Source organism: Anomaloglossus baeobatrachus, chromosome 1 (genome assembly GCF_048569485.1).
Source record: "Anomaloglossus baeobatrachus isolate aAnoBae1 chromosome 1, aAnoBae1.hap1, whole genome shotgun sequence".
NCBI classification, from domain to species: Eukaryota; Metazoa; Chordata; class Amphibia; order Anura; family Aromobatidae; genus Anomaloglossus; species Anomaloglossus baeobatrachus.
The window spans coordinates 605581307-605606627 of NC_134353.1; the positions used below are offsets into that span (position 1 = coordinate 605581307).

General features: G+C 43.3%; 1 protein-coding gene across 2 annotated transcripts in view; it reads right to left on the bottom strand.

Moving 5' to 3' along the window:
* FRMD3 (FERM domain containing 3) overlaps window positions 1-25321 on the bottom strand; it is a 276523-nt gene that overhangs the window by 58239 nt on the left and 192963 nt on the right. For both annotated transcript variants that reach the window (XM_075318304.1, XM_075318296.1), the window contains exons 5-12: window positions 18342-18439; window positions 15298-15421; window positions 11386-11473; window positions 9365-9453; window positions 6031-6094; window positions 4319-4407; window positions 2893-2967; window positions 837-905 (exon numbers count right to left, since the gene is read on the bottom strand). In XM_075318304.1, the coding sequence (XP_075174419.1) occupies window positions 837-905; window positions 2893-2967; window positions 4319-4407; window positions 6031-6094; window positions 9365-9453; window positions 11386-11473; window positions 15298-15421; window positions 18342-18439 (696 nt within the window). The remainder of the gene's footprint in view (window positions 1-836; window positions 906-2892; window positions 2968-4318; window positions 4408-6030; window positions 6095-9364; window positions 9454-11385; window positions 11474-15297; window positions 15422-18341; window positions 18440-25321) is intronic.

Consider the following 25321-nt stretch of genomic DNA (forward strand, 5'->3'; position numbering starts at 1 on the left):
TGTTGAAAAATTGGGAAATTGCAGATGAACTTTGACCCCTTCTAACTTCCTAACCCCAAAACATTTTGTTTCATAAATTGCACTAATGTAAAGTAGACATGTGGAAAATGTTATTTATTAACGGTTTTGTGTGACATAACTCTTTGGGTTAAGGGCATAAAAATTAAAAGTTTGATAATTGCAAAATTTTCATCAAATTTCCGATTTTTTCACAAATAAAAGCAAAAAATATCGTTCTAAATTTATAACTATCATGAAGTACAATATGTCACGAAAAAACAATGTCAAAATCATTGGGATCTGTTGAAGCGTTCCAGAGTTATAACCTCATAAAGTGACACTGGTCAGAATTGCAAAAAATGGCCTGGGCATTAAGGACAAAACTAGCTTCGTCCTTAAGGGGTTAATGGGCGCAGGGACTAGTCGTAAGGGCGTAAGTTCCTGTGCTCATTCCACCCTCTTAGCATGTTAAGGCACAGGGGGCAAAATCCACTGAGTCGAAACTCACCATCAGGCGCGTTGGCAGCAGAGGTAAGCGAGAATATGCCTCTGACGAAGCGCATTCATTAGCATGTTAGCATGCCCACAGGGGCATGCTTAGATGCTAAGTGGGCCGACTAGCCAAGTGAACTAATGCCCTTGCGACTAGTGGCTGGACTCATTAACATATAATGAAGGATCTTTAAAAATACTTTTTCTAAAGATCGCTTTACATATGCTACTAGATCCTGAGACAGTTAGGCAGGATATGCACCCAGAACTTCTCGTGATTATGGCTGCATATTGTACCTGACAGGTTCCCTTTAACTAGTGATGAGTGTATTACCATTTATTACCTGTGAACTTCCGGTGGGTCCCTCTGGATCTGTGAGCTTGCCTCCACAACTTCTTTTGCAACTTTCCCACTGTATATGGGTATAAATAAAAGACTGTAAGCACATTTGAACACATTATGTGAGCAACTCAACAAATCTATCCATGATAATTAAGTGAGAATAAACTTAAAGTATTTATTAAACTACCAGGAAAATATTAGACTTCAAATCCACTGATCTCTGCTGGATCAGACTCCAAATCGAGAGTGCTGAAGTGAGCGGCGGATTCCAGTGGTCAGTACAGCCTTCTTTTATTGGGATGGACAGTTAATAGAGCAGTGGCCATACATATTCACTAATGCTCCATCTACACATGGGACTTTTCATGTATGTGAATTAGACCTAACGCTAAAGAATAGCCACAATTGATTTTCTGCCATCTAGCAGTCAGATTTTTTGCAGTTCTACTAGAAAACAGATGTGGACATTTTGACCAGTGTAGATGCAGACTGACACCAATGGTGGAGATTATACTTCCCGATAGAAAATATAGAAACATTGATATTGATGTGAGTCACAATGAATACAGTTAATTGTATTACAGTTAATACAGATAAAAATAACCTTATGACAGAGTATCAACATGGGTTTATGAGGGATCGATCCTGTCAAACTAATTTGATCAGCTTCTATGAAGAGGTAAGTTCAAGCCTGGACCAGGGAAATGCAGTGGATGTTGTGTCTATGGACTTTTCAAAAGCTTTTGATACGGTGCCACACAAAAGGTTGGTACATAAAATGAGAATAATGGGGATAGGGGAAAATATGTGTAACTGGGTTAAAAACTGGCTCAGTGATAGGAAACAAAGGGTGGTTATTAATGGTACGTACTCGGACTGGGTCTCAGTTCATAGTGGGGTACCACAGGGGTCAGTATTGGGCCCGCTTCTTTTCAACATATTTATAAATGACCTTGTTGGGGGCATGCGGAGGAGAATTTCAATATTTGCAGATGATACTAAACTCTGCAGGGTAATCAATACAGAGGAGGATAATTTTATATTACAGGGAGATTTATGTAAATTGGAGGATTGGGCTGAGAAGTGGCAATTGAAGTTTAATGTAGATAAATGTAAGGTCATGCACTTGGGTAGAGGAAATAACATTTATGATTATGTACTTAATTGTAGAACACTGGGTAAAACAGACACAGAAAAAGACTTGGGTGTATGGGTGGATGGTAAACTTCACTTTAGTGGACAGTGTCAGGCAACAGCTGCCAGGGCTAATAAAATAATGGGATGTATTAAAAGAGGTATAAGTGTTCATGAAAAAAATATAGTTCTACCTCTGTACAAGTCACTAGTGCGACCGCACTTAGAATACTGTGTACAATTCTGGTCACCGATATATAAGAAGGACATAGCTGAACTGGAGAGGGTGCAGAGAAGAGCGACCAAGATTATTAGAGGAATGGGTGGGCTGCAATACCAAGACAGGTTATTAAACTTGGGGTTATTTAGTTTGGAAAAACGAAGGCTTAGGGGGGATCTAATCACAATGTATAAATATATGAGGGGACAGTACAGAGACCTTTCCAAAGATCTTTTTACACTTAGGCCTGCGACTGGAACACGGGGGCATCCACTACGTCTTGAGGAAAGAAGGTTTAATCATAATCACAGACGAGGATTCTTTACTGTACGAGCAGTGAGACTATGGAACTCTCTGCCGCATGATGTTGTAATGAGTGATTCACTACTAACATTTAAGCAGAGCCTGGATGCCTTTCTTGAAAAATTTAATATTACCAGTTATGTATATTAGATTTTATGACAGGGTATTGATCCAGGGAACTAGTCTGATTGCCGGATGTGGAGTCAGGAAGGAAATTTTTTCCCCATTGGAACTTGTTTGCCACATTGGGGTTTTTTTGCCTTCCTCTGGATCAACATGTTAGGCTACGGGTTGAACTAGATGGACTTAGAGTCTCCCTTCAACCTTAAAAACTATGATACTATGATACTAGTACTTATTTGTGATTGAGTAATAAATATGATGAAATCAAATTACTTACCAATAACGGTACCGACTCCCCTTAAAGAATATATTGCTACTCGTCATCGTTTTTACTTGACTTGATTTTGCATACCTAAAAATAATAATTTATTATAAAAAATGTTAAAAATTACTGCAGGATATAAAAATGTATGCCACTTTGTTACAATGTACAGAATACAATGGAAACAATGGAATAACATTTCATTATGAGAGATTGGCAAACCTGCAGATGTTTTGAGGATTCGGCTGGACTTAAGAAAAAAAGTTTGGTTTGGGACCAGACTTGATCCAAACTTGACCCCGCACGCTGAACCCCATATAAGTCTAAGGGACTCGAACGTAAGGGCTATAAAATAGTAGTAATTGCTAAGGGGCTGCAAAAGAAAGCCAAATGGGTATTAAAAGCAGGACAATCAGACTTACAGGTCTGCAGGGGTGTTTTTGAGGTTAAAAAATTGGAGAAAGAGGGTGCTTTGTTGTTTTGTTTTTAATAAAAGATTTTTCTCTGTGTTTTGTGTTTATTTCTTTTTACTTACACGATTAGTAATTAGTAATATTATTTTTTGACAAATCACAGCTGTCATTAACCCCTTATATGGCCCTGCTTGCCACAGCTCCAGGGCATTCAGAATGAGCCGGGTAAAATGCCAGGATTGGCGTATCTAATGGATGTGCTAATTCTGGGGCGACTGCAGGCTGCTATTTTTAGGCTGAGGGGGCCCAGTAACCATGGGCCTACCCAGCCTAAGAATACCAGCCCCCAGCTGTCTGCTTTATCTTGGCTAGGTATCAAAATTGGGGAGACAGCATGCTGTTATTCAAAATTCTTTATTTAAATAATTAAAAAAGCTGCATGGGGTCCCTCGCATTTTAATACACAGCCAAGATAATATTCACAGCTGAGGGCTGCAGGTTCCAGCTGTCTGCTTTATCTGCGCTGGGTATGAAAATACAGGGGACCCTAAGCCATTTTTTCCAATTATTTATTTTTTTTACACTCTACTTCAGGGACAACTAATCCCAGACACCGACATGCCGTTAGTCTGACAGCAACCAATCACAGACCCTGTCATAGACGGTAGATAGTGGAAGCAATGAAAAGATTAAATGAACAGACCCTGAAGTAGTGTGGCAGCCACCCAGGGATACTCTGTAAGTATAATTGTCCTACTTTAATCACGATTTTGCTTCCTTTTTCCTTAAAATTTTATCTGGGTGACCAAACCCAAACAGTAATACGGACTTCCCTGAGAAGTCCGTATTTGGGGCTCATGCACGGACACTAGGTGTCCAATACGGATCCGAACTTTACAGTTCGGGCTCACCCATCATTACTCATTACACAAAAAAATACATAATTAAGAAAACTGTATTACCCCTCACTGTTATAGACACAAGTTCACAAAGTAACGACTGCTTGAACATAATCAGTAAAGACTCACTTGTAGAAAGCCTGATTTTCCACTCCACATTTCCACAAATGTTTACAGGCGGCTGGTGTTGAGGTATGATAGGTAAGAACAGTTTTTTTCTAGAGTAATTAAAAAAAGAAGGAAATTAAAAATCCTAAATTTTAAATTCATTTTAATTGTTAACATTAAAGAGACTAACAACTATTTCCGATATTAGGTCGAATTAATCAGAATTCCATGCTTGGATCAAAATATCCGCTCCACCACCTGGTCCACTGCCCTGATCAAACTGTCTCACTGAAAGTTAGCGGAGGTGGGGAGGTGCTGAGGTCACCAATTATAGTGTTCTGCTATGTGGTTTATGGACATGCAAATTAAACCTGAGGTCTCATTTAGATGTCAGGGTTTTGGGGGGGTATGAGAAAAAAATGACAATTTTTCATCATAGTGCTGAATGAGGCTTAAAAGTGGGTTTCCAGGACATAGTTGTCCTTACAATAGTTATCAATGTTTGATTTGTGGAAGACCCAACTACCAGGACTAAAGGGTACTTTACACGCTGCGATATCGGTACCGATATCGCTAGCGAGCGTACCCGCCCCCGCCCCCCGGTTGTGCGTCACGGGGAAATCGTTGCCCGTGGCACACAACATTGCTAACACCCGTCACACGGACTTACCTTCCCTGCGACGTTGCTCAGGCCGGCAAACCGCCTCCTTTGTAAGGGGGGAGTTCGTGCGGCGTCACAGCGACGTCACACAGCAGCCGTCCAATAGCAGAGGAGGGGCGGAGATGAGCAACTGGAACATGCTACCCACCTCCTTCCTTCCTCATTGCCGGTGGACGGAGGTAAGGAGATGTTCGTCGCTCCTGCGGTGTCACACATAGTGATGTGTGATGCCGCAGGAACGAGGAACAACATCGCTAGTGCCCAAACAACGATATTTGGTGTTTGAAAGACCTCTCCAAAACCAACGATTTTTACCACTTTTGCGATCGTTGAAGGTCGCTTGTACGTGTCACACGCTGCGATGTCGCTAACGACGCCGGATGTGCATCACAAACACCGTGACCCCGACAATAAATCGTTAGCGATGTCGCAGCGTGTAAAGTACCCTTAAGACTACCTGGCTGATCAAGAGACTAAAAGCAACTCACCCATGAGGTCAGCATTGCTGATACTGTAGCTCAGCCCCATTAATGGCACAGCTGCAGGATGAACGAGTCATTGTGCCTTTAATTAATAAAGGGGACTTGGCACTAAATATTAGCATTGCTTGTATGGGGTATAATAGTCTAATAGGTACTAAAAATACATTGCTAGGCAGTTTCTCCTTATACTTAACACATTCAGCAGAACTAGACATTCTTGTTATTGGGTTGATCAAGGTCATCCTGCTATCCAACTAAACTTCATGGACACAAAGGGGCAAATCTCTAAACTTGCTTTGGACAGCAAGATAACTTATCCAGACCCAAACCTGTCATATATAATGAATAATATCAAGTACAGCTTTTTTGAAGCTGTTTAATTAATAGGATAGCAATCAAAATAGACAACTGCCTATCCTTTTATAGATTTTCGGAAAAAAAAACAGGTTAAATTATGAAATGTATACCATTTGTAATAGTTTCTCAGGTCCTATAGTGGATCAGTCCAATGGTATGTGATCATGAAATGCACCAACCCAGAACATTATAGATACATTGCGAGTTTAGATGAATTTTTGCATCATTCCTACCTCCTTCTGCATTACAACAACATAGAATGTTTTCCCATCAAATCTCATTTTGCAGATATCCGGCCTGTAAAACATAAGGCAGTATTATGAGCCACAGATGACAGCAATTACTTTCATTATAATGCTTTCTATTTTAAAAGCTATCTGTCAACTGACCCCTTTCTACATGCCATTTATTTGTGGTGTATACAGGTACAGCATGCACTGTGTACGGCCCCCTTCACATGTCCGTTTTTCCACTACAAGTGGTGTCCGTTTTCACACGCACTAAAGCCATGTTCACTCGCGTACTCATTAAAACATGTGTTGATTTTCACACCTCTGTGTTTTCACATGGACCCTGTGGCCCTGTAAATCACATGTGTTTGTGTGATCCATAGGAAGACTATCCATTTTGAGCATCAGCACAGATGAAAAAGGCCAATACAAGTCTTGAAGTTTAGGGGTTTGTGAAAACTCATGTGTGACATCCGTATGTTGTCCATGTTATTCGGACCAGAATTAAATGCATTCAAGAAATTAAAGATTTTTATGTGTTAAAGATGTGCAAAAAGGATAGAGAGATAGAAAAAAAAACACTATTTGATGCACATGGACAGCACGGTGGCTCAGTGGTTAGCACTGCAGTCTTTAGTGCTGCCCAAATAAATAATTCAAAGAAAAAAAACGACGTAGGGTCCTTTCTATTTTTGATAACCAGCAAATGTAAAGCAGACAGCTGCGGGCTTATATTAGCAGGATGGGAAGGTACATGGTTATTGGGCCCTTCCCAGCCTAAATATAGCAGCCTGTAGCCGCCCCAGAAGTGGCGTATCATTTCAGATGCGCCATTCTGGTGCTTCGCCTTGGCCCTTCCTGATTGCACTGGTGCGTTGGCACTCAGAGTTATGGTAGTTGGGTTGATGTCAGCTGTGTAGTGTCAGATGGCATTAAGCCCTTTTCTAAGTAATGGAGAAGTGTCTACCAAATGCCTATTACCAACCCAGTAATAAAAAAAAAGACACACAAAAAAAATAATGTATAGTATTTCAATAAACAGTGAAGCAGTTTCAAAGTTTCCAGCGAATCCAAGTGGACAAAAAAAAATTTCTTATAAAAAATTCAAAATTGTTCATAATTGTTAATTTGATTAAAAAACACTACATTTAAATGGCTGGTAGAAAACTAACAGGGTGTCCCAGACTATGCGTTTCAGCCATTTGCTACGCCTTTTTAAACGGAAGTAACATTGTAAATGGTATTCTGATGTCCCAGAACGTAATATGTTGAGCACAAGTCTCTCTGAGGCTATGTGCACACGCTGCGGATTTACAGCGGATTTTGCCGCGGATTTGCTGCAGAAAATTCCCCGCAAATCCTATGGGTTTTAAAAAATGCTGTGCGCACACTGCGTTTTTTTATACCTGCGGATTTTCCGCTGTAGAATTAATGAGTATGTCACTTCATTTACGCAGGTACCTGCGGTTTTTCCATACCTAATGGTAAAAATCCACAGGGACCAACCTGCAGAAAATCCGTGGTAAATCCGCGGCAAAAGCGCACCAAACCGCGGTAAAACAGCATGCGGATTCGTTGCGGTTTTCGTGCGTTTATTTACCACAGGTCCAGGATTCTTTCAGAGGGTCCGTAATTTTCTTAAGAAATAGTCACTTTCTAGTGCGCACATGGCACAACGGAATTTACCCTTAGCTAATGCCAAAAATACAGAAAACACTGTGGATGATTTTGTAATCCACTCAAACTCTGTGAACACTACGAAAGTTATGCTGTTCTTATAAAATGTGACATTCATTTCTGCTATAGGTTTCTCCACCTTTTTCATGCCCACTACCATGGAGCCTGTACCGTTCCTCCAGTGAGTGGATGTATGGCCTCTGTGCATTGCTGTACAGGTCTCCACTAAAGGGCACTTTACATGCTGCGATATCGGTATCGATATCGCTAGCGAGCGTACCCGCCCCAGTCGGTTGTGTGACACGGGCAAATCGCTGCCCGTGGCGCACAACATCACTAACACCCGTCACACGGACTTACCTTCCCTGCGACATCGCTCTGGCCAGAGATCCGCCTCTAAGGGGGTGGTCCGTGCGGCGTCACAGCGACGTCACACGGCAGCCGTCCAATAGCAGAGGAGGGGCGGAGATGAGCGGCCGGAACATGCCTCCCACCTCCTTCCTTCCTCATTGCCGGTGGACGCAGGTAAGGAGATGTTCGTCGTTCCTGCGGTGTCACACATAGCGATGTGTGCTGCCGCAGGAACGACGAACAACATCATACCTGCAGCAGCAACAATATTAAGGAAATGAACGACGTGTCAACAAGCAACGATTTTTCACGTTTGTGCGCTTGTTGATCGTCGCTCATTGGTGTCACACGCTGCGATGTCACTAACGGCACCGGATGTGCGTCACTAACGTCCTGACCCCTTATCTCTAGCGATACAGAGATTTCCATTAGCTTTTAGGGCAGAAGACTCAAGAAGTGTGTATACAGAATTTGTATGAATAAAACCTCCTCTGCTTTTTTCTTATTGTAAATCATTAAAGAGAATTTGTCAACAGGTTTTTGCTATACAATGTGAGAGCAGCATGATATAGAGCAATAAATCCTGATTCCAGTAATGTATCACTTACAATCTGGAATATATTGCTTAGCATCAATACACACTTAAAGAAGGTACTCCATCAGGACGGCTCCAAGTTGGCCCTAGGGTAACTGAGTTACAATAAGCCCCTTATGCATCATCTTCTTCAATCTTCCCAGTATACTATACAATAATGGCACCAGGAACATCTCAGCTATATTTCTTGTATGTGGAGGCAATTTCTGAGCTGTCCTAGACTGTTGGGAGGACCCATCCATATGTTGTCAGATGTAGTGGAATAGGCCCAGGATTTTAGAGCATAGTGGTGTTTTGTGTATTTTTATTTCTGACTATTTGTAAGAGAACCTACACAGGACCAGTAGAAGCAATGGGAAGTCTCTCATTCTATGGAATGTGGTATTTTCCTGAACCTCCTGGAGCTGATACTAGGCCTTCATTAGGTCCTGGCTGGCCTCAAAGCAGTGCTTACAAGCTCAGTAAGAAAGAGCTTGTAAGCAATGTGCATCTTCTTCCACAGCTCCTACTTAGCAGTAGTTGTCAGGCCTTTTGGCAACAAGCATAACAGAGAAAAATAGAAATATCAGGAGAACAGAAGTATATAGAAACATCACATAAATTACAAAATAGCTCATTTTTATTATTGCTGACTAAATATACTCATTAAAATAGATCAAAATAACTGTATAATATATGTATTACCTTACAAAGGAAAAAAAAAACTCCACTTACCATCTTATTAAGTGTATCCTCTTGTTACCCTGGAAAACAACAAATCCATCTGCAGTGTACCCAAGAAATGTTGTGGTCCCTGTTGAATCCTAAGAAAATTAAAATATACAGGTTGTGAACATCTTTAACTTTGAAAACATAGGTTTTACCATTTTAGTGAATACCTTGAGTTAAAAAAGTTGCACTAAGTTAGATATTTGACATTTACAAAAATGTATATATTGCAAAACGCAATCAACCATTTACACCAAGACATAACAACTCCCCTCCCCACTCAGTGATCCATTTTTGGTCCATTTTTCTACCAGGAGATACAGATTTGGTGCAGAAATTTCTGCAACCAAATACTCAATGTGTGCACATAGCCTAAATCGGTAATCTGGCAGTGAGATCAATGAGTTCACCTGAGGTCACAGCTGGGGTTCCCACAGTACCTCAACTGTGACCTCAGGTGAACTCACCTCAGGTGAACTCATTGAATTCAATCCTGAATTAGTAAATGCATCCGGATTACCTAATTAACCATCACCATTGAAGTCAATAATCCGGTAATCCAGGACCATTGAACTCAATGCCGGATGACCGGGTGTGAGTTCAATGAGTTCACCTCAGGTGAGTTCACCTGAGGTCACAGTTGGGGTACTGTGGAACCGACTAATGTGACCTCAGGTGAACTCAATGACGTACCCGCTCTCATAGCTGCGGCTCAATCAGTGTGTCCCTGACACCGCAGTGCTCAGTCATGTTTTTTTAATGTGACTGTGCACTGTGACCTCAGGATGTAGCAGAGGAGGGATCGTAATGGGACGTTGTGGTGTATATTATGTCGGATTTGCAGGGTTGTTTTGGAGGGTTAATAAATTAGAGAAAGAGGGTGTTTCTTCAGTTTTTTGTTTTTTAAATTAAGGATTTTTCTCTGTGTTTTGTGCTTATTTGGTTTTACTTACACGATTAGTAATGAGTGGGTCTTGTAGACCCCTACCCATTACAAATCCACGGATTCGTGGCAGCTGTGATTTTTTAACAAATCAGAGCTGTCATTAACTCCTTATATTACCCCAATTGTCACAGCACCAGGCAATCAGGGCTGATTGATCAGGATGAGCTAGGTAATCATCAGAATTGGCGCATCTAATGGATGCGTCAATTCGGGGGCAGCTACAAGCTATTTTTAGGCAAGAGAGGTCCCAATAACTTTGGGCCTCACCAGTCTGAGAATACCAGCCCCTAGCTGTCTGTTTTATCTTGACTAGTTATGAAAATTGGAGTGACCACATTCCAGTTTTTGAAAACATTTATTTAAATAATTTACAAAGAGTTGCATGGGGTCCCTGGTATTTTGATACACAGCCAAGATAACGCACACAATTGGAGGCTGCAGTGAAGCAATGAATATTCATGAGATTTAATGACCGGACCCAGAAACAGTGTGACAACCCAGCAGAAACTCGGTAAGTATAGTTGTCCTGCTCTAAGTCGCTTTTTTGTAGCCCCCAAGCCCTTACTAACACCATTTTTTAACACTTAAGTTCAAGTTCCTTAGACACACATTTGGGGTTCAGCGTCAAAGATCTGCATTTTCGCCCATCTCTACTGTAGATATATGGATGAGGATTGGTGAGTTACTTAGCCACAAAAATACAGATCAGTCAATTGGCAAGAAATACAGATTCAATCTTATTTAAAATATCTAATAGCTCTGTCCTCACCTATTGTACCATCACCCATTCCCTGTAGACTGTGTGCCCTCGCGGGCAGGGTCCTCTCTCCTCCTATACCAGTCTGTTTTGTACTGTTAATGATTGTTGTACGTATACCCTCTTTCACTTGTAAAGCGCCATGGAATAAATGGCGCTATAATAATAAATAATAATAATAATTTAAAATAATGTATAAGCTACGCAGAATCGGTGACTGTTCTTCACTCTTTAACCAGAGAGTGTTATCTGTTCACAGAATCCCGCTCTTTCGGTCAGGAGCTTACTGTGGGACAGCACCCTTTCTGAATGTCGGCGAGGTACCTTGCACGGATGCGGGTCAACACCATAGGTTTCCAGGGAATGTGCTTTCAGCAGCAAATTAAATTCTGCAACAGCTGGGCTCTGACCTCTGAAAGAGTGCAAGGGGAGGAAGAAGGGGTCATTACATTTTTTACACATGGTAAGCAGACCAAGTGCAGATTTCACATCGTCATTGTTTTCAGACTTCAATAGAAACAATTACATGGCACGCCGACCTTTAAAAGCTAATTTTCAGGACAATTACAAATAAATGTAAAACAAAATATGAGCAAACATTGATCTACTCCATAAAATATATTCCACTTTACAGCGCTGAACAGCAAGCACATTTCTTAAATTATTGCTCGGCAAATGTAAGTGATATTGATATGTTTAATAGGCTTTTTACTTGTGTATAAATGTCTTAAATGCTCGAGATTCTCAGTGGGTAAGGTATTGACTAACCCAGCCGTCAGAAAAGTGCCATTTATTTACAAATCAAAGCTGTCCCACAATCCTAACCCCTTCCTGCTGCAGCCTTTTACTTTTCTGCTTTCATCGTTGTCTTACGAGAGGCATAATTTTATTTTTATTAACACTGCCATATGAGGACTGGGTTTTTTTGGGGGTCAAGTAGTTGTTATGAATTTTATTTTTCTGAGCTGTGAGGTGACATAAAAAAATTATGCTTGTATCCCTTTTATTACAGATGGGGCCTGGTAAAGGGATCTGTCAGAGTTTAATCTGAGAGGGGCAGGGACCCTGATTCCGGGGATGTATCACTTGCTGTTTTAATAAAATTACTATTTCATATGCTGTAGATCTGTCAATTCTCTAAAATTTTGACTCGAAACACTGAGCTGTGTAAAACCCCGCCCCTACCACTGATTGACAGCTTTCGTTGTACACTGTGCATAGGCAGAAAACATATAATCATTATGGTGGCAGCATTATACAGAGCAGGAGTGCCAAAAAGCATGAGACAACTAGTCCGCTAGTGATAATACCCTGTTAATAAAACATTGATTTCACTGAAACTACAACAAGCATCCCAATATGTGATATGTAGCTGTCTATACATCATTCTGCTCTCAGATTAAATAGGAAAAACCTGCTGCCAGGAAACCCTGTGACCTCATTGAAAATGAACATTAGAAACTAACTTTTGTTATTACAGCAACATTTACTACCCATGGTTCTAGGGAATAAAATTTCTCATTGTGGAGAGTGGCAAGATGTTTCAGGGAGACTTATGTGCCAAGCAATACTCCCCTGGAAATTTAAAGGGGTTGTCCACTATTACAATAAAAAAGGTTAAAGTCGCCTCCGCTGCCGGCACTATTCCAGCAATGTTGGGGCTAGCGTTCCAGAGTCTCATAGGAAGGTGTTATGTCACATGTTCACTGCACCCAATCACCACTTGCTTCTCTCTCCCTGCCTATGGACATATGAATAAATAGCAGTAGACGCAGCTCTCACTTCCTGTTGCGTGCGCACACGTCCGAAGGCACAGAGTGAGAAGCTGGCGGTGATAGTGCAGTGTGCGTGTGACGTAACAGCCTCCTTTGAGACTCGGAAATGCGAGCGCCGATACCGATGGAACGCTTCTAGCAGTGGAGGTGAGTATAAGCGTTTGTTTAGGGAAACGTGGAATTAGAAGGGGTTGTCCTAGAAGTGGACAACACCCTTAAATATGCAAATAGCCTCTTCAGGGAGGATGAGGACTGGAACTATAGTTCCACCCATCATATGTAGCAATCCTAAAAGTCAGTATTGACTCTTTAGAAGGACTTGTCATTGGATAAGAAACAAAACTCCCAAAAATACCTGGCTTCTTATTCCATTTCAATATTACCTTTTAAAGGGAACCTGTCAGGTCCAATATGCACCCAGTACCACGGGCAGTTCTGGGTGCATATTGCTAATCCCTGCCTAACCGTCCCTGTATACACTAGCATAGATAAAGAGATCTTTAGTAAAAGTATTTCTAAAGCTCTTTTATCTTATGCTAATGAGCGCGGGGACTAGTTCCATGGGTGTTATATCCCCCGCCCTGCAGGTATAAAAATAATTGCAGATTTGCTGCTTTTTTGTAGTTTTTTGCTTGCTTTTTTGCATGTTTTTTTTAAACAACACTGAATGTTAAAGAGATAGATAGTAAAAATGTACTTGGCCTCAGTGTCAATATGAGTGTCACATGCCCCCTGGGAGTCCAGGGGAACATACAAAGGGTAACTCTTCTCCTGCATTGTTTACTGGTGTATTAAACATATTATTATGGTTATGTGCAGTTGTTATTTGATTTTGCACCCAGATCTGCTCATTTGTTTGCACTGGCTTAGTTTTCCCTTTGTGAGACTCCCATACTCTCACAGCTTGGAGCCATTATTCACACATACCCTGTTTACTTTCTTTTCTCTTTATATATACACATGTTTACCTATTTACCCTATGCATCACACTAACCATTATTTTATGTGTGCATATCTTTCCATCTTATATTTACAACCAATGTGATGGATTGATTCAGACAACAATGTTTTTGTATTGTGCCCTAGCTCTGTTTTTTACATCCTACACATTCCCTTTTTTCTGTTTTTAAATGGTTTTAATATGCATATCCCTTTGAATTAAGGTACCAAGGATTTTTGCATTAATCAATGGAAAAAAAGAGTCTCTTTTTCTGTCAGATCCATAGACATAAATATAATAGATAGAAATACTGTAGATAGAGCGACACACAACACACAGAGCGACAGACATAAACCAGTCAGACTAAAGGTGGCTGTACACGCTACGAGATCGCTAAAGCGATCTCGTTGGGGTCACGGAATTTGTGACTCACATCCGTCCGCTTTAGCGATGTTGTGTGTGACACCTATGAGCGATTTTGAATCATCGCAAAAACGTTCAAAATCGCTCATTGGTGACATGCTCCCCTCTTCCCAATTATCGTTGCTGCTGTAGTAATGAGGTTGTTTGTCGTTCCTGCGGCAGCACACATCGCTGTGTGTGATGCCGCTGGAACGACAAACATCTCCTTACCTGCGTCCAACGGAAAAGAAGGAAGGAAGGAGGTGGGTGGGATGTTCCGGCCGCTCATCTCCTCCCCTCCTTTTCTATTGGGCGGCGGTGCAGTGACACTGTTGTGACGTCGCTGTGACGCAGAAGGAACCGCCCCCTTAGAAAGGAGGCGGTTCGCCGGTCACAGTGACGTCGCAGCACAGGTATGTGTGTGTGACGCTGCCGTAGCGATAATGTTCGCTACGGCAGCGATCAACACATATCGGCCGTACGATGGGGGCGGGTGCTATCGCGCTCGACATCGCTAGCATTGGCTAGCAATGTCTCAGCGTGTAAAGCACGCTTAAGTTCCCACGATGAGTATTTGGTGTGTTGTTGCTGCTGATTATTTTCACATTAAAAAAACGTAGCATCTTACAGTTCCAGCAAAGTGATCGGGATTTATAGAAATGTCATGTGACCTTTTTGATGCAGTGTAAACTATCCTATGGTGCAATTTTGAAATGTAAATTTTTCTTGCGGTAAATATGCATTTTATTTGTGGATTTTTCCCATAGGCTTAAATGGGATGAGGAAAATCTGCAGGGAAAAACGTATACCGTATGTGTTTTTATTGCATTTCTATGACTAAAATACACTAAAATGGCATAAAGGTTTATCAAAGCTAAGAAGTTTAGAAAACAAAGCACTTTAATTTAAAATTTGACATAAAAAAGACAAAAATTGCAGCTGAAAAAACAAGATAAATAAACATCGCCTTGGAACACAATGTTAAAAAGGAATTAAAAATGCAATGAAAAAATGCAAATAACCTAATGTAGCTAATTAGTGCTGAAAGTTGAAAATCTGCAGGATATAAAACTCACCAAATACGCATCGTGGGAACGTGGCCTTACAGACAACGCGTACCTGAGTTCACTTTTGTGGACTTCAACAATTTTTCTTTCCAGTTTTTGTGACTGCTTGGGAAATATCTTGAAATCACAAATGTAATTGTCAGGATGTTCATCAGGATCAAAATCTCCAATCTCAGCTGCAAAGAATAAAAATATGATATGAATTCTACTCGAATACCGCCGGTGTCAGGCTGGTGCCAGATCTTTTATGGATGAGAGCAGCAAGTCCACAGGGAGACGAATATCACAAAAAACAATACAGGAGAAGAGAAAAATGATACGTATGTCAGATAAGATTTATGGTTGTTCAGCACAGTTACTATTTATTTAATACAAAACAAGTATACAGTATATGCTGCTTGTGGATTTCCATCTTGCTAACACCCATTTTGGACCTATAGATGCCATAGAGAAAGTCCCCTACTCAGGATCATAGCAAAGTGCAGCTACTAAGAGAAGTTCCCTGTTTGTCTGATATATCCCTACACATATATATATATATATTTTATTTTTTTTGTTGTTTTAAATGAGTGCCATATATTGCTGTTTCTTCCCACCAGTGTCTGCTGAGGTGCAAATGCGGCCACTGACTCAGCCAAGCAACCAATGTGTTCTGTGGAAGAGAAGATTTTAAAGCACCATTTTACCATTTTTATATTTTTAGTAAGGGACCAATTAAAATTTTTAATAGCTTAAAGGGAATCTGTCACTCTGAAAATATTGTCCAATCAGCAGATATCATGTTATAGAGCAAGGAGACCTGGGTAGATTGAGCTATAGTTTTGTGAGAAAAGATTCAGTATAACCTGTGTATTATTCATTTAACCCACTGCCCTTTCTGGGGTTTTCAGTCCAGTGGGCGGAGCTATCAGTGACTGACAGCTTTTTTTGTATAATAGTGCACACAGAGATAGCTGTCAGTGACTGATAGCTCTGCCCACTGGACTGAAAACCCCAGAAAAGGTAGAGGATTAAATGATGAAAACATGGGTTATACTGAATCTTTTTCCACAAAATTATATATTAAAATAATCACTGCCCGAGGACAATGGTGAGCGCTCGACCCAACTACTAATAATTCTGCAGCTAGTTTAATGGCAAAACAAACACCAAAATTTGCCTAGGGAATAATAGTAGAAAATAGAGAGATTTTTTGAAAAGAAAAAACCTCAAAAAACCAGCGCTGAAGAAAAGTAGTATAGGAAACCTATACCTGTCACCGGTGTTAGACAGGAAGGCTCCGTAGGTTATAGTCCTTACACAAGGAGCTTTTACTTGCCGGAGAGAGTAATTTAAATGCTGATCTCCTGTATACACAATTTGTACCTCCAAAGGGCAAGCGGCTGGCAAGCGCTGTTGAGGGAGATTTTCCCCGTTAGCTGTCTGGGCGTTCACCGGTCAAGGTATTGAAGTTCCACGCTCCAGCAGGGTTGATCAGACTGTTACGTCCACAAAACAAAGAGTCGACTGAGCGTGGAACTTCAATACCTTGACCGGTGAACGCCCAGACAGCTAACGGGGAAAATCTCCCTCAACAGCGCTTGCCAGCCGCTTGCCCTTTGGAGGTACAAATTGTGTATACAGGAGATCAGCATTTAAATTACTCTCTCCGGCAAGTAAAAGCTCCTTGTGTAAGGACTATAACCTACGGAGCCTTCCTGTCTAACACCGGTGACAGGTACTTTACATCAGAGATCTTTAACGGGTCTCTGCTGCGCTATTAAATATTACCGCTAGACTCCTAATCTGGAGTGCGGTATACCTAGTGACAACTAGGGTCTGGAAGTGAGTGGAGCCTGACCGCTAATACGATCACAATAAGCGGGGAAGAAGTTGTTCCACTGCAGGCATTCTCAAGCAGGTGCTGATGTGACATACGGACTGGCACTGGTTTAGTGCTTTTTTGCAGACTCCTGAATTTAAAGTGCTCTCTTCTGACTTATTATTTTATAATATATAACAATTTGGTGATATTTGTTGCCGCCGGCCGGGGCGTCATTACCTTTTTAGGTGTTTTCACCTGCTAATACAGTTCTAGGAGCTGTTTAGTAAAAATTTTTTTGTGTGTGTATTAATTTATGTGAATGTGTCTTAATTCTTAGAATAAGGATAATAATAAAAATCTTAACAATATTTCCTATACTACTTTTCTTCAGCGCTGGTTTTTTGAGGTTTTTTCTTTTAAAAAAAACTCTCTATTTTCTACTAAAACTATATATTAATCTACTCAGCTCCCCCTGCTCTATAACATGGTGCCTGCAGATTGGATGGCATTTTAATGGTGAAAGGTTTTCTTTAAGTAAAGGTGAGAAAAGGGACATCCTCATGAATTAGCCTAAGGCCAGAGTCACACTTGCGAGTGACTAGCACAAGTCTCACATCGTATCACCGGCGCAGCCACACACTCTCCGGACAGGAGTGGGTCGGCTGCATGTATTTCTATGCAGATGAGACGCTCCTGTCCAGAGGGCAGCAGGCCGTGCCAGGTGATGCGATGCGAGACTCGCGTAAGTTACACTCAAGGCACTCACAAGTGTGACTCTGACCTAAAGGTGATTTACACATTAGATAACCATCGGGCAAACACTTCTTCAGCCAACAGCTATCTCTCCCCAATTTCCCAATTTATATATATATATATATATATGTATATATATATATATATATATGTACAGTATATATAAATGCACAGTTCATTAAAGCATGTATGTTTTAATGTTTTTATTGAGGAAAGTGGAGTGAGTCGCTGACACTGACAGTTAGCTCCCAAGAGAAAATGAGAAACCTAGGAGTACAAATCCAATCCCACCTCCCAATCATCTGTTTTGGGAGAATCAGGGTTCCCCCATAACCATTACTGGTGTGCTCAAATATATATGTGGGTGGAGAATCGGACTTAGCATGAGGTCTTGTTCACAGTGTGTGAAATTGCTGTAGATTGTAGATTGTGTAGACCCTGCATTGAAAATCTGCTGTAAACTGCAGTGCAAGTGAATGACGTTTTCAAAGCCCCATTTATATGATAAGGTCGAGCTCTACATGGATTTTCAATGTTACCTTGTACAATGCAAGCACCAAGGAGGGCAGCATCAGCAAATGAACACAAGAGACGTCCATGGAAAATGTCCCTTTTTACCTGAAGATACAGAAGATACCTGCAAGAAACACAATAAACACAACTTGTAATGTCCATAATTAAAGATCGGGCTGAAGACTTACAACAAACGTTACATAAATCAATAGCACAGGTGAATAGAAGAATCTTTGTAATGTATCTGCTGCTTTCCTCACATATGAGCCACTTCTTTTACCACCATCTAAGCTTACCTCGCAGTTCTGAGAAAACAGCAAACAGCTCAAATCCATTTAACGCTAGTCACAATGAACTATCAGAACAATGTGTCCATTACCCAGATTATTATACTGTATGGAGAGGCGAGGAGAAGGAAAAGTGAGAAGCCGAGTGGAAAGACTATGCTAAGATTTCCAACAAATTTTACACCTCACTCCATTAACAAAGTTTAGAATTCCTCTTTAAGGCTAGGGCTACATAGATTTTTACAGCTGCAGACTAAAGTAATACACAGTTTTACCTAAAGTACCACTCCATAACTTTATTTTTCTTCACTGGATGGAGCTTTAAACCTAAGGTCCCTGCCCTTAGTATTATACTTATCCTGCGGCATTTTCACCTTTCTGCGACCATCTTGTGCCTCAACTTCTGTCTGTCAGGAAGTCAGAAGTTCCATCACAAGGTCTCAATGTAAGTCTATGAGAGCCAGAACGAGGCCCTCATAGACTTGTATTGAAGCGTGACCTCCGGCGCTACATGAAACACTGGAGCTGCTGAAACTGGAGAAGACTGAGGGGAGTGGTGTGGATGACAGAAGAAGACCGCGGAGGGTGAGTATAAGACCAGAGGCTGAAAACTTAGATCAGAAACACCAATCCAGCGGTGAAATAAAAAGCAATGCTGGAGTGGTGCTTTAATCTTGTAGACTGTAGCTGTGACTGAATCATTTGGGGTGTGTTCATGTTATTTATTCGGTGCTGACTTTCCAGGCAGATTTGAATGATGAAAATCCTGCACATAATACAGGACCAGCTAAGTACATGATATTTTAACAGATCTCATCTACGCATTTCAGAAATTTCTGTCTATGAGCTGTGGATTTTCAAACATGCACTGTTTCTATTCTCCATGCAGAACTCCATGTGGATTTCAGCCATTGCAATGGAAAGGATGAAATCTGTGGCAGATCCACAACAAAACCTACATATAACATATATGGGAATTTTGCTACAGCTACTCTATGGAAAAATATAAACTGCTGCACAAACATCCATACCAACACCAACTGACCCTAAAGATCCATCAGTAGTGCTACAAAAAGTCTCCATGTTGCCTATGGGTATAATTAACATTTGTGGTCACGTTGTGTTTTTTTTATTTGTTGCAACTAGTACAAAGAAGCAGCAAAATGTTTTTTATCAAAATCACTACAAACTATGCTCTTTTGCGTACATGACCAATATCTCGTAATAGACCCTTGGCCTAGGCAACATTAATGAATCTAACGAGCAAAAACAACAGTGTCGACAGATTTTTAGAATGTGTCAATTAAAAAAATCTAAGTAAAGTATTAAAAGTACCTCTATTTTTTGCAATACAAGATGTAATCATAGAATGGTAGGGTTGGAAGGGACCTACAGGGCCATTGTGACCAACCCCATGCTCAATGCAGGACTCACTAAACCATCCCACACGGATGACTGTCCAGCTTCTGTCTGAAGGCTTCCATTGAAGGAGAACTCGCCACCTCTCGTGGCCGCCTGTTCCACTCATTGATTACCCTCGCTGTCAAAATGGTTTTTCCAATATCTAATCTGTACCTTCTCCCTTTCAGTTTCATTCCATTGCTTCTTGTTTTCCCACGTGCAAATGAGAATATTGATGGCCCCTCTAGACTGTGAAATCCCTTCATATATTTGTAAACAGCTATTAAGTCTCCTCAGCCTTCTTTTTTGGAAGCTAAACGTTCCCAGATCCGTTAAACGTTTCTCCAAGGGCATCATCTGCAGTCCATTCATCATTCTGGTAACTCTTCTCTAAACTTGCTAAAGTTTTTCAATGCTTTTTTAAAATGTGGTGCCCAGAACTGGACACAGTATTCCAGATGAGGTCTGACCAAAGAGGAGTAGAGGAAAATAATTATTTTTTGTCATCTAGACTCTATGCTTCTCTTAATAAAACCCAGGATTGCGTTTGCATTTTTTGCTGCTGCATCACATTGTTGACTCATGTACAGTCTGTAATCTATTAGTATACCCAAGTCTATTTCACACGTGCTGTTGCTTAGTTCTATTCCTCCCATTCTGTAGATATTATTTTGTTTTTCTTTCCCAGATGTAGAATTTTGCATTTGTCCCTGTTAAATACCATTCTATTAGTCACTGCCCATTATTCCAGCTTATCTACATGCTCCTGAATCCCTTCTCTGTCTTTTCTAGTGTTAGCTATCCCTCCTAGCTCTGCATCGTCTGAAACATTTACCTAATATTAATATTACAGAACAGGTTTTTATAGCCAGTTTGAGCTATTTTAAATGGCAATTTACTTTGTAAGATGGATGAGTTATGCAAAAATGTTATGTTTATTTTAATGTTGACAGTGAATTAACTAATGGTTTAAAGAGAACCTTTCACCAATATTTGCATATTAAAATGGCCCCAACACAGAATAGTGGCTACTGAATAACACAGAGTTTTTATGTTTTAGTTTATCATCTCTGTTGCGAGAATATTAGTTTGTGAAGTTTAGATTCTAACTTTCCCCAAAACCAAGTGGGCGCCAGCAGAGAATCATCTTTGGAAGTGGTTACTTTTTTCTATGTATCAGGGCCAGGTGGACGGGCAGACCCAGGAGGTGGATCCACTGGGCCGAACTCCTAGATGGTGGTAAGGGGTCCGGTATCTGAAGCACTAAAGGCAGCAGAACAGTCCGTGCATACGAGTATAACGGAGAAGTCCCTGGGACCACGGAGTCACTGATGGTAGTCCGGGTGACGCAGCTCAGGTTCGGAAGCCGAGAAGATGTCAGGCGGGGTCCGGAACCTTTGGAGCGAGATGACGGGTCACCGCAGGGATCCGAGATGGTACGGACTGTCAGGATGGCAGATGGACAGCGTTCGGGGTTCGGGATTCGACAGGACCGGATGGCGAGGCAGGCACGGCTCTACAAGAGAGATAAGTGAGTATATCATAGAGACACCAGGAGACCTGACTCCTAGCTTAAGAAACACGAAGATCAGGCCCCGCCCCCTTGGACATTAAACCCCTTTATACCCTGTACCTGTTTGCATCATTTCCTGTTAATGGACGCTGGCCCTTTAAGAAAGGGTCAATGACCGCGCGCGCGCCCTAATGCGCATGCGCGCGGCCCGAGTGCCAGAAGCCAGAGCAGGAAGCTGCGAGGAGGAAGCAGCAGGGACGGGCTGGGGCTGAGAAGCCGACGGGCGCCGGGAGCGGGGGCCAGGACGCCGGGGACGCGCCGGCAATGGATGCTGGAGAGCGGGGAGCGGCGGTGACCGGACCAAGGAACCGGGAAGCGAGGCAGGGGAGCCGGGGAGCGTGACAGGTGAGCTGGAGGGCAGCGCAGGGGACCCGGGGAGCGTGACAGTACCCCCCCCCCACGCCCCCCTCCCCGCAACCGGGACAGGAAGGCACGGATCAGCGGAGTACCCACATTCTCCCGGGGCTCCCAGGACCTATCCTCAGGACCATACCCTGCCCAGTCCACCAGGAAGAACGTACGGTCTTCATGGCCACGATATCCCTTACCGTATAGATGTCGTCATCGGCAATAGGAGGAGGAGCCGAACTGGCAGCAGCGGAGAAGGGACCAAGGACAACCGGCTTGAGCAGGGAGACGTGGAAGGAATTGGGTATCCTCATCGTGGCCGGGAGCTGTAGCTTGTAGGAGACCTCATTGATCTTGTTGAGGACTTTAAACGGCCCGATGTAGCGAGGACCCAGCTTGTAGGATGGTATCTTCAATCGGACGTACTTGGAAGCAAGCCAGACTAGATCTCCAGGAGAGAAACACGGAGGGTCCAGACGTCTCTTGTCTGCGTGTCTCTTCATCCGCAGGGAAGCACGCCCAAGGGACGCCTTGACAGAGTCCCAAATGGTAGCGAAGTCACGGGCTACAGTATCAGCAGCAGGGACATCCGAAGAAGGGGATACAGGCAATGGGACGGAGGGCTGAAGTCCGTAAACGACATGGAAGGGAGAGCTGGAGGACGACTCACTGATGTGGTGGTTATGGGAGAATTCAGCCCAAGGAAGAAGCGTGGACCAGTCGTCGTGATGGGCGTTGACATAGTGACGTAAGAAGGAGGTCAAGATTTGATTGACCCTCTCCACTTGGCCATTAGACTGAGGATGGTAGGCAGAAGAAAAGTCCAGAGTCACTCCCAGATGTTTGCAGAGCGCCCTCCAGAAGCGGGAGGTGAACTGAGTTCCTCTGTCGGATACGATGTGTGATGGAAAGCCATGCAAGCGGAAGATGTGATGTATATAGGCGTCCGCGAGTTCCTGAGCAGAGGGCAGTCCAGCCATAGGGACGAAATGAGCCATTTTAGAGAACCGATCCACCACGACCCATATGACTGTGTGTCCGGAGGACAATGGCATGTCCGTAATAAAGTCCATCGCTATGTGTTGCCACGGAACTGAGGGTATCGGCAGAGGCAGAAGACGGCCATATGGCAGGTGTTTGGGCGTCTTGTTCCTGGCACAAGAGGAGCAGGCAGAGACAAAAGCAGCGACGTCCGTGCGAAGGGATGGCCACCAGTAATGACGTACAATCGCACCCCATGTTCTCTTCTGGCCAGCATGACCGGCTGTTTTCGAGGCATGACCCCAGTGTAACACTTTTTGCCTGTCAGTATCAGAGACATAGGTCTTCCCGGGCGGTATCTGGGCCAGGGTGACAGGAGCCACCGGAATGATTTTGCTAGGACAGATGATGGGTTGGGTAGTCTCCTCCTCCTGCTCCATGGGCATGAAAGACCTAGACAAGGCAACAGCGCGTACATTCTTGTCCACGGGTCGGAAATGGAGCTGGAAATCAAACCTGGCAAAGAATAAGGACCACCTGGCTTGCCGTGGGTTCAGTCGCTGAGCGGACCGCAGGTATTCCAGGTTCTTGTGGTCCGTGTAAATAATCACAGGGTACACTGCTCCTTCCAGAAGGTAGCGCCATTCCTCCAGAGCCAGTTTGACTGCCAATAGCTCTCGGTCACCGATGGTGTAGTTGCGTTCAGGCGCTGAGAAGCTCTTGGAGAAGAAACCGCAAGTCACCATCTTCCCGGAGGAGGACTTCTGCATGAGCACTGCTCCGGCTCCCGAGGAGGAGGCATCCACCTCCAAGGTGAACTGGCGGTTTAACTCCGGACGGTGGAGTACAGAAGAGGAGGCAAATGCCCGCTTCAGATAGCCAAACGCGGCGTCGGCCGCAGGTGACCAGTCCTTTGGATTAGCCTCCTTCTTGGTCAAAGCGGAGAGAGGAGCAGTCAGAGCAGAGAAATGAGGGATAAACTGGCGGTAGTAGTTGGCGAATCCCAGGAAACGTTGGATTGCCTTCAGTCCAGAAGGAGGAGGCCAGTTGAGAATGGAGGAGACCTTCTTTGGATCCATCTGCAGTCCGGTATCAGAGATGATGTACCCCAGGAAGGGGAGAGAAGACTGCTCAAAGACACACTTCTCGTACTTGGCGTACAGACGATTCTCTCTCAGTCTTTGTAGAACCAGCTGTACGTTCTCTCTGTGGGTCTGGAGGTCCGGAGAGAAGACAAGGATGTCATCCAGATACACTACCACACAGACGTAGAGAAGGTCCCGGAAAACGTCGTTCACCAGTTCTTGAAAGACGGCTGGGGCGTTACACAGGCCGAAGGGCATCACGCAGTATTCATAGTGCCCATCGCGAGTATTGAACGCGGTCTTCCATTCGTCCCCAGAGCGGATGCGGACCAGATTGTAAGCACCCCGAAGATCCAGCTTGGTGAACACACGAGCTCCTCTAAGCCGGTCAAACAATTCGGGGATGAGCGGCAGAGGGTACTTGTTTTTTACGGTGATTTGATTCAATCCCCGGTAATCTATGCATGGGCGTAAGTCGCCCTCTTTCTTCTTGACGAAGAAGAAGCCTGCTCCAGCAGGAGAGGAGGATCTCCGAATGAATCCCCTTGCCAGGCTCTCTGTGATGTAAGTCGACATGGCCCTTGTTTCGGCTGGAGACAATGGATATATCCGTCCTCGAGGTGGTGTTGTTCCTGGGAGCAGGTCGATGGCACAATCGTAAGGACGATGTGGCGGAAGTACCTCAGATTCCTTTTTATCAAAGACGTCTGCGAAGGACCAATAGGCCGAGGGCAGTCCCGGTAGGTTCTCTGGAACCGGAGGTCGTCGGATGGGTTGTATGGTCTTCAGACACTTCTCATGGCACGAAGAGCCCCATCGGGTGATTTCGCCAGTGCCCCAGCTGACTGATGGTTCGTGTGTCCGCAACCAGGGAAGTCCCAGCAGGATTTGATGGGACATGTGTGGAAGGACGTAGAGAGCGATGTTCTCGGTGTGCAGGGCACCGATACGCAGTTCGACCGGCCTGGTGATCCAGGAGATGGTGTCAGAGAGGGGTCTCCCATCCACAGAGGCAATCACTAGGGGCTTGTCGAGTGGAGTAACAGGCACCTGGTACTTGTCCACCGTGGCCTGCTGGATGAAATTGCCTGCTGCCCCGGAATCGAGGTATGCCTCAACCGTGAACCGCGTCTCTCCCATTGTCACTTGCACAGTCCACGTAACCGGGTCTGAGAGAGTCCCAGCACCTAGGGTGGCCTCTCCTACCAACCCTAGGCTTTGGAGTTTCCCGGCCTCTCTGGACAGGAGCGTAGCAGGTGTGTGCCCTCTCCGCAGTAAAAGCAGAGACCCTTGGCGAGCCGCTCTGCTCGACGTTGTTCAGACTGCCGCAC